The sequence below is a fragment of the Aptenodytes forsteri genome, unplaced genomic scaffold, assembly GCF_000699145.1.
Source record: "Aptenodytes forsteri isolate BGI_AS27 unplaced genomic scaffold, ASM69914v1 Scaffold110, whole genome shotgun sequence".
Lineage (NCBI taxonomy): Eukaryota > Metazoa > Chordata > Aves > Sphenisciformes > Spheniscidae > Aptenodytes > Aptenodytes forsteri.
Window position 1 is genome coordinate 562,397 of NW_008794583.1, and position 14,442 is coordinate 576,838.

The following is a 14,442-nucleotide window of genomic DNA, read 5'->3' on the forward strand; positions in this document are numbered from 1 at the left end:
GCGCTGCGCGGGGGGGCAGTAGGGCTGCACGGGGGGGCAGCAGGGCTGCACAGGGGGGCTGCAGGGCGTCACGTAGTTGTACTTCTGCACAGGCTGCCTCTGGATGGTGTAATGGCAGGAGGGCCCCGAGTCGTGGCAGGGGGGTTTATGGCTTGTGGGGGGACCGCGGGGGGGCACCTCTTTCTGGAGTATCGGCAAAGCTGTAGGGAAGAGAGAAATGGTCATGCTAGTACAGCGGCCCCAATGTACGTGAGCATACCTGCATTCTCTAATTTGCTCTGGAATTCCCTATTTTCTTCTTAATGTCTAGTTCTTCAGGGATAAGAAAGCGATTTCAATGCTGATTAGCTATTGGGAGATGATTTATATCCCCCACTAAAAACATGACCTTTTACAGATGCAATTTGCTTTTCAGAGGAAAATTACTCAAAATTGCCCATATGCAGCCCCGGACCCTCCAGTGCCTTCTACTCAAACACTTCGAAGTGTCTTTTCCATTAAGTCCTCTGACTGTCCTCTCTCTGTATTTTCCAATCTTTCTGCTGTTTTGGTTCGGCTTGAGCCTCTGCCTGCTAAGTATATATCCCACTTGTCATTTGCGTTAATAAAACAGCTTTTGGGTAACAAGAGCTTGGTCTCTGGCATGACCGAGGTCCAGAGGTGAGGAGTGAGTATCATACTCCAACTCTACCAAAGCTTGTATGAAAGCAGCTGGTTTCATAAAGAAACTCAAGAGAAATAGAAAAATTGCACTTACCCCTTCAGCAACAGGAAGGAAGGTGTATAGAAGCAGAGAAGCGAATGAAGGAAACTGGGATGAGAGACCTTTTATACTCTTCCAAAGGGTTATCTGGGACATGAGACATCTCTTGGCAAGTGTAACCTAATTACATATCCCAGCCCATTTCTATCCGCTGTATTCAGCTTCCGACATTTTCCCTTTGATGCACTGTGCTTTTAGCACTGTAATTGTCCCATAGGTTATTAATAGCACTCTAATTCCCTCACCTCCCTATGAAAGAGATTGGAAGGTATTTCACGCAAAGTGACGCCAATACCTAAGAAACTAATGCATCTGGTCATGGACAACAAGTATCAAGCGGAAGAGACGTTTGTAATTCAGAAGTACCAATTCCTCAAGCTGTTCCGGGATGTCACATGGACCAAGAGCTAAATATGATCAACACCTCCATGTGAAAGAAAAATGTTTACTAATGTTAACTCATGCGGATTATGTTTAGCGCAGGAATACTCTAGCTGAATTACCCAATGGTACTGGGTATTTTAAAGAGACATTCGGCATTAGCCCAAAGATGTCCTTCACTGATAATTTCAACCTGTCTGCATGGTGTGTCCTATCAAGGATTTCTTTTATTCTTGTTATAGATGGTGTTTTAGTCTCATTCTGCAATATGGTGTTGATGGTAGTGACATCAAATCCCAGAGCAGAATGGTTTGAGGTGAACCCACCAGCCTAAGTCCTGCTCGCACTCCCAGAGGTGCAGTTATTCTTTGTTCCTCTTTTCCTCTGTCCTTCTTTAATGTACTTCTAATTCTTTTCCCCAGGATTTTAAATAAAACCTGTCTTTAGTTTACTTTCTAGAAATTTTTAGCAGTTGACGTTGTGAGAAGGTGGGCCATGTGCCTCCCTCCATAGTAAGGTGAAATCTTTAATTTCACAATAATGTTGAAGATGATATTTGGACTATTAGCTGGGACAGAGCGCTAAGTATTGCTGTCCTGCTTTCAGTACTCAGCCATGACATCTCTGCAGCTCTTACGGAAATATGCATTAGACAGGGCTGTAGCTCAAGAAAAAATAAACAAAACAGCGTAATGTGGTAGAGGTAGATGCTTCTGAGCCTGGATTTTCCCGTGAATCACAGATGAACTTCGGTCTTCCTTTCTGTGACTACGTACAGGTCATGCCCATCTAACGCAGCAATTACATTTTCTTGTCCCATAAAAGGCAAGAATGTGTCAACACTGGGATGGATTGTGGATTAGACGTCAGGCACAATTGATTTTGGGTGATGCTCTACTGACTCACGGGGATCCCTCAAACAGGTCCATTCACATCTGTGCTTCAGTATCACAATGTACAGAACAAACCTATAAATACTTTGCTGCAAAGTTTTATTTAGGCTGTAGTTAGACAGCGCCTTTAGAAATCTTTGATTGTCATATGAAAGAGAGAACATGGTAAAAATGAAAAAAGTGTGTCAGATGTAAATACGGGGAACCAAGGGCAGCAAACAAACCAGGCTGTGGTCAGGGGGGAGCAAAGCCCCATTCTCCAGGGGTGTCTCACTGCTGAAGCCTCCAGCTCTATAAAGTTCCCCTGTTTCAGGCCATTCCCTTCAGTTTGACTTTTCTTCTCCTGTCTCTCCCCTGTTGTCGACTAAGGTACGTGATTTGACTGATGATCTGGAACATTTATGGAAACTTATTTATAGACTGTAGCTCTGTGTTTACCCACTTGACTTGGCTCTGCCTAAAACCAAACTGCTTGTTTATTGTAAATAGTGCGAGAGAGAGATACTTTCTATGGAATATTTCTTGTATTTAATTGATAAATGACATCTAATTATTGAAAATAACAATAAAAATTAGGTTTTTGGAATAAATATTTCACTTGCACGAAAAATATCACAGTATCTAATACGTCATACAGAAGATATCTTATACACAATGATAAAACAGGGGAAAAAAAAAAGTCCAAATTTGCTGTAGTAAGCCTTCTATTTCTGGTTGGCCCTGCTTATCTTGAAGTGCAGTAGATAAAAAAATTGCATAAAAAGATATTGTCTTGCTTCCATCACTGAGCTACCTTTCCTTTAGGTGTACTCCACTGCCCAAAATGGCATGCTTTTCTGGGAGGGAATCCTTCTTCAACCTGAACTCAACATGGTATGATCCTGCAGGCTCCTGGTTGGACACCCGGCGCACACCCCTCCTCTATGCCTACAGCCCTGGCTGTGCCAGTGGCAGAGACTCATGCCGTGGCGGCCACGACTATCGGCACTATGGCTACCGCTGCTCAGTCTGCTCTGAGCCAGCACCGTGCCAGGGAAGCAGGTCTTCTGCCTGTGGTGGGGAGCTGGTGAGCAGCTACGAGGTGTGTGGGGCATGCCACAGCTATGGGGTATGCTCGGAGGGGTGTTACAGGGGGTGCTGCAATTAACGGGAGACCAGGTTGTGTGGGACCCTCAGCCTGGCGTGGTCTGGGACTCTCGTGTTGCAGCATCGCTGTATGCAACCACAATGGGACAGCCAGAAGTGCTGTGTAGGAGCCCAACACTTGCCCGACACTCGTTTAGTGCTGAGAAATGTGCTCTGCATGCTGGGCCCCCTTGCCTCTCACTTTTGTGATGTTTGCCTTGGGTTTATCACGCTTTTTGCAGTCTGTTTCTTGCCTGCTCTTCTCCTGCTGACTTGATTGAGGCACTGTCCAGAAAATGTCCTCTGCAGAGGTTGCCCTCAGCACAGGCATCATTGCTGCTGTGGCCTTCATGGCAGGGGGAAGGTGGGGACAAATTCCTGCTGAATTTATGCATTTCGCGTTCCTGCTTCACTTCCCAGGCATGTGTGCTGAGATAACAAAACTCCATCTGAGGAGAGATTTGCTGTCTCTATTCCTCAGGCTCTTCCTAAGTCTCTCCTTAAATGAATGACACAACCTGCAGCGCTTCAGCTTAGCTGAGAGCAAGAGCGTAGGTGAAAACTTGGACTGCTTCGAAAGAATTAAGGTAGGAGATTTTATCTCCCCTTCCCCAGACACTTTCAGTCAGACTCAAACCCAGCTTGGAGCCTCCAGTCTGGCTTGGTGTCAACCTCTTGTTTGGCACAGGATGGGTTTGGCACTGGCAGAGGGGTACCTGGGTGTCTGGGGGGACAGGGACCGTCAGTGGCACTACGCAATGCCTTCATGCACAGTCAGAGCTGCACGTCTCTGACCCTGACGTTCATTCCTTGCACCTGCAATCATGTACCTTACATATGGGAATTATGCTCCTTGTTATTTTAATTAACAGTAATAATAAAATAAGTGCTAATAATAAGTTTCTTGTTCTTTTCAAAGATTCAGTGCAAACCTTTTGCTAATTATATATCTAGCGCATTACACACAATAGTGCTCTCATTCCACAGAGGCATGAATTCCTGCAGCCATCTGCCTGCATGCTAGTGGACACTGGAGGAGAACCTGGGAATGAATCTAGTGCAATGGGAAATACAACTGCTGATTTTTATGGCCATCTGTCCATTTGATATTCCTTTTTTCTACATCTACAAGGGAAGCTCAGAACTTTTATGGTTTCTGCTGAGAAAAGTTAGCTTAAACCTTGGTAGGAACTGGGAACATGTTTTTCTTTCACAGTCTTTCTCTTCTTTTCCAGACATGCATGTTTACAGGACTAGAGTTCACAGTGGGAGTCAACGCTGCAGTGCATGGCCTGACTTAAACCCAGTTTTATTTTGCATCAGCCTGTATTTCCTCTAGGCTATATGGACTCTTGCTGGGATTTTCAAAGAAGGTAGAGTGACCTTGCACAAAATACATATCTAACCCCATATTCTCTATTTAAAACAGGTCAGAAGGAAGATTAAGTACGATGTAGTCCTTCCTCTGCTTATACTCTCTTGTTTACGGTGATCAGTGATTTTCAGACTTCCTAGATGGAGTCTGCTTTTGTGCTCACCAGCCATGTACGTATTACAAAGCCGAAGCTTCGCTTTTAGCTCCTCCTTAGTGCCTGTGAGGGTCTGAGGCTCAGGGCCAGTTGTCGCAGAGCCAAGGGCTGGGATTAACGAGAGGTGCTGACCTGCACCTTCAACCCCAGACAGCTTTTCCAAACCCAGCGTCTGGATTTATCTGGCAGATGCACAAGGTGTGGGGACTGGAGAACTGAGCTTTGACACATCGCTGCCACTGAAGTGCAATGAGAAGTGGAGGAAGCTGTGAAAAGCAGCTCTCGTTAATAAAGGTGGGCTTGGGAATGGTACTAAAGAGAAGGAGGAGGGTAACGGTGGAAAAACACTAGGACACAAGCATGTTTTTTGAGCTTTAGGTTTTAATATCACATCTTTGTTACTGGAGACAGAAGCAGGAAATTAATGCATTCAAATTCTTGCGCGTGCGAGGGCAAATCACGTTTCGCCATGCTAATGCCACTTTGCGTTATCAGGAGTGGGGAGAGGTAATATGTGCTGGAGGGAAGGGGCAGGACCTGCCCAAGCTCAGGGCTGCATCTTGCGGAGGAGAGAGGAGTGGCGCAGCCCCACGGTGTGTGCTGACTGTCGGCTCGTCCTTGCCCCTTCACTTCTGTTGCTGTGGGGGCCACTGCACTGGCTGCTTGATCTGCTGCTGCTGGCAGGGAGCTGGGACCACTGGCACCTGCCCGGGGCACTGGGGAGGGAGGACCACCACCGGCGTCACATCCTGCACGGCGCTCACTTCGTGGCAGATGACCTCCTCGGAGCCATGGCAGGACCTCTCGTTGTCGTGGCAGGAGGAGCCTCCGCTGTGGCAGGAGGAGCTCTCGGTGCTGTGGCAGCCTCTGTCTCCACGGGAGCACATTTTTCAGTTGGTGAGGTGAACTCTGGGAAGGAGAGACCTTTGTCATTAGATGCACGAAGGGCAGTGTTCTTTCCCCACTCTGCTTTGGGTTCAGATTTCCTTGATGTGTTTATGAGCCTGCCGGGGCTCGGCAGGATTTGCCTGTCTGCCCGTCCCATTTTCCTGGCTTGGGGCTTCGTTCCCGCAGTGCCGGATCAGCCCGCACCATCTGAACGCCCTCACAAGCCCCCGCAGCAGCCCTGATCTCCATTTCTGCTGGGCTCTGTGAGCCATTTCCCTGCTCTCCCTTGCTGCATCTCACGAGCACTCGTGCAAGACACCTTGGGATTATCTCAGGGCCGTGTAACGGAGAAGCAGATGCACTGTGGGCTGCCAGTTTATGCTGCACTGGCAAGAGGCATCTTGGCAAGGGTCTGAAAAACTTGCAGCCTAGAGGGGCCTTGGCACAGCCGGTGAATTTACAGCCAGGACCGGTGCTATTAGAGCCTCAGCGAAATACACTTTCAAAGCCAGGTGCTCAAAATGACGAGACTCCTGTGCCTTCCTCCCTCCTCGTGTCCTCTGCTCCCTCCATGCCCTGCGGACGCTTGGCTGGCCAGTGCCCAATTTCCTGAGGCATGAGGAAAATCCTATGTGCGCATCTAAACCCCTTTCTGAGGAGAGATGAGATTTCAAGGAGGCAGAAGGCATCCAGGATGCAGCCAGCTGAGCTGAAGGCTGTTCATGCTATGCCTTCCTCTCGTAGTTTAAATCTGCCTTCTCAGTTCTTTCCTAAATTTCTTCAAGGACAGCTTAAAACCTTCAGCTCCTGAAGACTTGTATTTTCCAAAGGAGCTTAGTAAAGGAGTCAGGCTCATAAGTGCAATTAAAATTCCCAGCTTAAACCCAAGGTTTCTTACGAAAGATCAGCCTGCTGTCTCCCATTCATTCCCAAATGCCATTCTTTACTTTTTTTATTTCCTTCATGTCCTTTGGAAACTAGGAATCCTGAGCACTGAAGTAATCCAAATATATCTACATGTGATAAGAACAATAAATTTTGCTTCTTAGCACAGGTAGTCTTGAGACCAATTTTGATAGCGCAAAATTACCCCAGCCACTGAGGCAAGAACTTGGCTCTCAACAATCCCAGCACCTGCAGACAGACCCGTCTTTGTAAGACCATAGCTCAGCTCAGCTCAGCAAACTTTCATAGGAATGAAATGTTAGCGGTGTAGTAGCACCTTACCTTGGCTGTGAAGGCTCTGAAGAAGGAGAGGAGCTAAGCGAATGAACTGCTCTCCCATCCGAGAACTTTTATACGGTTCCTAACTCTCTTCCTGAAAATGCAATAAACCCCTGGGGAAAAATGACCAACGTATTTACAAAACAGCCACACCTCTAATTATCCACCACCTTCAAAAGCTTATTCAACCTGGTTTCTTTGATTGACTTGTCATACAGTAGATTGTCTTCCTTGTGTTACACAGCTTTAATTGCCACCCTGCCCTACGCAGGTTGTAATGCACGAAGAGTGAAAACCGTGTGGGTGGCTCGACTGTCTCACCGTCATGCCAGGATGAGTTTTATATTGCAAAATGGATGGCAAAGGTGGCGCTTTTTTGGGTTTCTATCCTCCTGAAACCTCTCACCCAAAGTCCGGCAGGGAGGAGAGGTCACGATGCCCGGTCACCTCTAACTGCTCTTGGCAGGCCTGGGGTCTTGTGCAGTGGACAAGAACCACCGCTTTCAGGTCCTCGCTATAAAAAATGGCAAGTTTTTAGAATATCCTCATCACACGTCCTCTGAAAACATCTTTAAAGTTGTCTTCACCCTGTAAGACACCTGCAGGTGCCAGAAGCTTAGCAGCCGAGGGTCCCCTCTCGATCTCCTCTCTCTGACTGTGTCATTTCCCAGAGCAATAAAACCAGGGTAATGAAGTCTGTGACCACTGAGGCAGGCTCCAAGGGCTATGACTGGAAAGTGACCTGTCAAAGCCAGGTAGCGGTACAGGCCACTTTTGGAAGTCTTGGCTTATACGTCTGAATACCCCAAAAATGTAGTGTGGCTTCTCTACCTGCGTCCATCATGTCTGATTTTATAGCTGTTTCACTGATATTGACATAGTTACCACTAATTTTCATTGCTGACATTTTTCCTGGCCAACACCAAAAAGCCCCAAACAGAATTGCTCTTTTACAATTTCTGTTTTTCTAATATTTTAATTTTTTTTTCTTTGCCTGCCTCTGAAGCAGCCATTGTCTGTGATGGGAAATGCGTGCCTACAGAAGCCGCTTGGGCAAACCTTGCATTCATGAGTAAGCTGTGAGTAAAGTGCTGGCTCAGAGACCACGTACCCGAGCTCACCACGCATCTTGAGCTCACACAGCTCTTCCCTGCGGCGGGATGGGTGCACCCTGGGTGCAAAGCAGCAGACTGCTGCAACCCTGGGGCGCTCGCCTGGCCCTGGTTCAATGAGCTGTGCAACCATGGCTTTGCAACAGCCCCGTTTTTTCCTTTTCCCTCCTTTTAGCAGCTTGACCGTGCAATTTCAGCAGGGCTCACTCTGTGTTTTTACTCATTTTGCATCTTAACTCCCTCTGCAAACATGGGAGTCACAAAGTTTTGTTGGGCAGAGATTGACTGAACATCAGAAGCTGAGGGGTGGCTCCCACTTGCTATCTCTAAAACCTTTTCTTTAGTTTCTATCCAGAGGCGCCAGTTAGTGACTTTCATCAAGAAGCCAGATTCATGTTTACCGTTCAGCCTGCCTGTTTACAAACAGCCGAAGCAGAGGGGCCACGGCTTTTGCAAGCACCGACACGCACGTGGGCAAGAGTCCTGCATTATCACAGTTCGTCAGCCATGAAGGATGACTCGTTCCTCCCCTGTTGCACAATGAGTGGGGAGGAAATCTGCATGCGCAAGTGCGCATGTGTGTGCATGTGTGTAAAATCCGGCCTCCCGCCTGCTCCCAGCCTCATGCTGGAGGTGAGCTGCAGCCGCTCCAGTGTGCAGAGAAAGGCAGTGGGATGCAGCCCCAGCTCCTCGTGTTCAAGCTCTGGATGCAAGAGCATCTTCCTTCTCCCCTGGGTCTATTATATTATTATATCATCTAGCTCGGTTAATATCTAAGTTTGTGGAGTGCTTTTTGATACAAGCCTCAAAGAACCAGCCAGGTGGGACAGTGAATAAGAAATGTACTTTTAAAAGTGTTTTCTATTTTCTTTTCTTTTTGAGGGGGACAGGACTGAAATTTTCGGGTGGTTTTTGGTCAGTTAGTTGAATAGACAAGAAGTTTTTGAATGCTCCAAACTCTAATTGGTTTTCTGGAAGTCTCTTGGAAGCTGTTTGAGCTTTCTGAATTCTTTTGCTACCTTTGATGCTATCAGATGAAGTAGGGAAAATAACAGAAGTCAATAATGAAGTGGTAGATTTTAGAAATATAAGTAGATGCAAATAAATGATAACGCTGTCTAATTTTAGAATGGATTTTAATATGGCTGGTGACAAAACCTCGTGTAATGTTCCCTGCGCCACAGTCTTACAACATTTTACAGCGTGAAAGATACCCATTGTGGCACCAAACACAGGGCTAGAGCTCAGAGGATTTTGCTTTTTGTGAGCTGTGGTGTTTTACAAATATCAGGGCAAAGTTTTCTGGATTTTTATTGAGCTGAAAGGGTCAAAATCCCCACAGGTGGGTGAAAGCAGCAATGGTAAAAAATGTTTTAAAGTGTAATCTTATGCTCTTTTGTCTCCCTTTTAAATGGGCACAGATCTATGGGTGTTTTTTTCCTTTATTACCAGTATTTGAAGGAGTCAAAAAACCCCAGAGAACAGTCCCAAAACACTAAATGTTTGGCAAATACCACGTAACAACCGGCACTGGATGTTCAAGCCTCCCCCGCATTGTCCCATCAGCACAGCATAGAGGAACTATCTTCTCCCTGTGCCTAATTTAGGGCCTGATCCCATCAAAAAATGTCATGAAGCAGGTTTCTGCGAAGAAGCAAATGAGCTTGTTTGAGTTGCCTCATGCCACTGGTGCAAGCATAAGGTATACGTGTTCTGGCTTACAACATCACCTGCAATCTCTCTGGGACAGGAGCCTGGCGTGTAATTGTTTCCAGGTAAACAACATTGCACTCCCAAGGTCACGCTGTAAATAATAATCAGTCGGAAATCACCTGGGAGTTTTGCAGATCTCCTTAACGTAACTCGCAGCCTGGCCTGCGTACCCATGCAGAGGGTCTCAGCAGGTCACAGCGTTTCCATTTGATGGGAACAGCATGGGGGAAGCTCTGACTTCAGCAAGAGCAAAATTAAGAACCTTCTCTTGCTCTTGAAAACAATGTATTGCAATTCTATTAAAATAAATATTACATTTGAGTATGGTTGTAAAATATATATATAAAATGTTGGAAGATAAATCTTGCGTTGTGAAGTAGACTCCTTGAGTATCTATCTGTATTTTGAGTGAAGGAGCCAGAAATTAAAGAAATCATTCAGATACTGGAATTTCCCACAGACTATGAAGTTTTATTTTCCAACCTATGAGCAAAAGGAGATGGAGAGAAGAATCTTTTCCTGTCACCAAAGCACAAATCACTTTTCCCAGCAGTGCTTGCAGCAACGTTGCTAGCACAGCCCAATGTGAGGAATGCGAAGTTTCCTGACCGTAATGACACGGTTGGGGAAAAGCAGCATTGTGGCACATCCAGGACACTTTTGCTTGAGCCGGGGTGGCTACTGGGTCAGTCACTTCTTTTGGCTGGGGGGCCAGTGGCTGGTCTGCTTGCTCTGGTGAGCCTCTATGTTGGGAATGACCACGGGGCATTTCTGCTGCATGGCCTGGGAGGATCCACCGCCTCCAGAGCTGAGCTCTGGGCCTGAGCATGGCCCAATGCCGTAGCCCAATCCTCTGCTGTAGTACCCTGATCCACCACTGCCCCCACCTGTTGTTAAGGCCTTTTCTCTCGGTGATGCATCATATCCGTATCCAGAGCCTCCTCCCGCAGTGATGCCCAGTCTCCCACTGTGGCAGCTGGATCCTCCACCACCCCCTGAGCTGCCAATGATGTTCTGGCCTGAGTCCTCACTGCTGCACCCTATTGCCCCCCTGGTGTCGTAGACTGGGGCTGTCCCCCCTGCAATGGCCCAGCCAGACGTCCCCTCGCTGTCACCACTGGTTATTACAACAGATCCATCACCGCCACATCTGTACCCCCCTGCAATGCCATAGGTGGCCCCCCCCCCCCCCCCCCCCCCCCGAGCTGAGCTCTGGGCCTGAGCATGGCCCAATGCCGTAGCCCAATCCTCTGCTGTAGTACCCTGATCCACCACTGCCCCCACCTGTTGTTAAGGCCTTTTCTCTCGGTGATGCATCATATCCGTATCCAGAGCCTCCTCCCGCAGTGATGCCCAGTCTCCCACTGTGGCAGCTGGATCCTCCACCACCCCCTGAGCTGCCAATGATGTTCTGGCCTGAGTCCTCACTGCTGCACCCTATTGCCCCCCTGGTGTCGTAGACTGGGGCTGTCCCCCCTGCAATGGCCCAGCCAGACGTCCCCTCGCTGTCACCACTGGTTATTACAACAGATCCATCACCGCCACATCTGTACCCCCCTGCAATGCCATAGGTGGACGATGTTGGCATGGGCTGGCAGGATGATGATGTCCGGCTGTAGATGACTGAGCCTTCTCCACCACAGAAGAAGGAGCCGTGTCCCTGGAGGCTCGAGGAGCCCCCACTGCTGCCGCCGCATCCTCTGTGGTGCGAGGAGATGTCATTGCTGTAGCCCCTGTTCCGGCGGCCACATCTCCCTCGGAGACAGTGGTAAATCTGAAAGAGGAAAAAAAATAAAACCTGCACTGTTTTGCTTCATTTTTGCACCATGGCAGGTAGGGAGGCTGCAGGTAATGTGGTCAGAAAGGCAATGCCAGGCTTCAAAACAGGGCACTGCCCAGCTGTTCTTCAAATGCAAGGGTGGTTTGACTCTTACTGGCATAGCTTTTCTCTTTCTTATCTCCAGGGTGTATTTCCAGAGAATCAAAATCTGAAATATATTTTTTTAACATCTAATAACGGCCATGGTTTTCCCCACTCATCTTTATGACCGTAACCACAGAGCTGTAAAAATAGCAAGGATTATCCTTGCTTCTGTTTTTAAACTGCTGCAAGAGTGGTGGATCAAAATTTCCATGCAAGATGACGTTGCTGGCTGTATTATTGCCATCGTTGTGTAGCATCCCCAGAGGTCTTTTACATAAGGTAATTGGCACAGCCATAGAGGTATGTAACCGTTATGAAGTACAGCATAGTCTTGTTATTAAATAATATCAAAAATGTGTCCCGCACATTGGAAGGACGTTCAAAACTGCAAAGACTATGCAGTCACCACGTGCTGGTCCCACTACAGACTCATCTGGGTTTTTAGCCTGCTCAGCCCTATGGCTCCCAGTCCGGTGACCTGACTTCACCTTGCTTCCTAGTGATCTGGTCTGCACCATAGCAAGAAACCGTACAGATCCTGAGAACTTTGCTATGGATGCTCAGGCAGCATGGGTACTGCTGCAAGCATGTGTCAAGATCTCAGATGAAGCTGGCTCCCATGAATATGAAATAATAAAGTCTCAGAAAAGAGCAGACTTACCCTCCTCAGCCATTGGAAACACATTTAGAAGATAAAAGTCGACTGAATGAGGAGCTTTAACAGACAGGAACTTTTATATGGTGTTTAGCATATATGGGAAGTGAGAGACACCCTAAGGAATGGCAAGGATTTATTTACCAATCAGATTCTGATTTCAGTGTTCGCTTTGACTCATGACATTTGATCAGTATCTTTCCTTCATGCTGCTTGTTGCGTTGCATGCAGCAGTAATTGCTACTTCTGTTTAATGATCCTATTCCTGTGCTCCTGCCCTGAGCTATGGAGGACTGCTTCAGCCCCCAGTGAGGTGGCAATGCTGGGGGAGACCGGGGGAGGTGGGTGGGAGCCTGGGTGTAGGGAAGTGCCAAGAAAGAGGATTAGTGAGCGTGGGGCAGAGGGTGGTGGTGACCGGGTCCTGCTCAGGGAAGGGGCAGGGAGGCTGTGATTCAGCGGTGTGGCAATGCTTGTGGCTCGGGGTATCGCTGTAAGGGGGGTGTGTGATAAGCGAGTACCCAGGATAGGGGAAGGCAAATGCTCAGAAAGCATCTGGTGGCCACACAACATGTTGATCCCTCCGGCATCTTACTGGTAGCTCCAGTGGGAGATTTTTCTGAGGAAGACATTTGCATCCCAACCAGAAGCTTGTCAAAAGTGAAGCGTCTGGCTTGGGTATTGTGCAAGGGTGCTAGAGATGCTCTGAGAAAGCTTAGGGGCCCTGGAGAGAATTGCGGAGGTGTGAATGTCCTAACACTTAAACCCACTGTGGCTGGATTACTCCTCTAATGAACGATTATGTCTCCAAATGCCTTCCTTCTGCATTTTCATATGCTGTGTCCTTCCTCTGGCTTGGAAAGAGCACCAAGCACCCGGGACTCCAGAGAGACTGATCCGGAGGGCTGCAGGGGATATGTGCTGTGGCCATGCCAGTAGTGCTGCCCATCACGATGTCCGCGCTGCAGCCTGTGGTGCTCCAGCTCAGCCCCGCAGCACAGCTCTTGCAGGCTGGACTATGTCTGTTCAGCTCTGAGCAATTTTGACGTGGGGACAATGAGTCCCAGCCTTGGCAAAAGGCCACGTCTACCAGGAAGAAAGCAGTGCACAGGGGTGGTGGTGCTGCCCTCGGCATTTCAAAGCAGATTTCAAAAGGTTGGGCAAGAAGGGTTTAAGGCCTGGAGGCATGATTTGGAGTGTGTTGAGCTGCCTGAGGGACTTGCTGCTGGTTTTACTTCCTTCTGCCTGGCCCAGAGCTGCTTTGTCTGACCCAGAGTGTGAGATTTACCCTCTGGGTAGAGCTGCTGTGAGGTTTGTAAAGCTGGGAGAGAATTGGAAGGATGTCAGGGATGTGGACGTTGGCATAGTGTTATTGGCCACCCCGGGCAGCAACAGCTGCTATTGAGGGTGAGCCCCAATCTCTGCTCATTAGGACTGAGCCTGATGGGCTTGGTCATGTCTCCCAGCAGCACTTCATTGCTCCACAGACATGGTCATTGCATGCTGGTACCTCAGAGGACTTAGAGCCATGAGCTGGGATGGCTGCACCATGCACAGGCACCAAAAGGATGTTGGGTGCTGTGGGTGCTTGATGTTTTAGGCAGTGCTGTTACTCTATCATGGAGCCCAGGGGGAAAATGAAGGTGCAAACTCTCTGGGGCTATAAAATGGGTGCCTTTAGAGCTGCATCTACAGCAATGCACTATTGAACCCATCATCTTCTTTACAGAAGGGAGTGAAATGTCTCATCAGATAGACTTCTAGCTTCCAAGACCATAAGATGCTGGTTGAGAATACAAGAAAAAACAAACTCCCCAAAAAGGCAGCTTTGAGATATTATTACATTTATTAGATCTAATGAGTGCTCTTTGGAAAAGCAGCAGAGCCTTATCAAAGGCATCCCAACACCAGCAGCAGGGCACAAAGCTGTTAATCCTGCAGTTCTCAGCACAGGGATGCAGCATCAAGGGAAGAGAAGAGGACACTCTGGGAAGAAACAGGCAAACAGAGCCAGGTCTGGAGGGAAAAAGGTGACATGGCAGAGGCAGGGCTGTTCTTGCTGAGAACCGGGGCTGCCTGTGGCTGTTACTTCTGGTGGCTGGAGGGCCAGTGGCAGGCCTGCTTGGTCTGATGGCACCCGATGTTGGGAATGACAATAGGGCATTTCTGCTGCGTGGACTGGCAGGACCCTCCGCTTCCGTCTCCAAAGCTGATGATGATTGTGTGGCCCGAGAGAAC

At 48.1% G+C, this 14,442-nt stretch overlaps 1 protein-coding gene across 1 annotated transcript in view; it reads right to left on the bottom strand.

Moving 5' to 3' along the window:
• Positions 1-5,317: 5,317 nt before the first annotated feature.
• LOC109279266 (loricrin-like) overlaps positions 5,318-14,442 on the bottom strand; it is a 12,843-nt gene continuing 3,718 nt past the window's right edge. The window contains exons 2-3 of the mRNA XM_019470282.1: positions 10,891-11,402; positions 5,318-5,558 (exon numbers count right to left, since the gene is read on the bottom strand). Coding sequence (XP_019325827.1) covers positions 5,318-5,558; positions 10,891-11,402 — 753 coding nt within the window. The remainder of the gene's footprint in view (positions 5,559-10,890; positions 11,403-14,442) is intronic.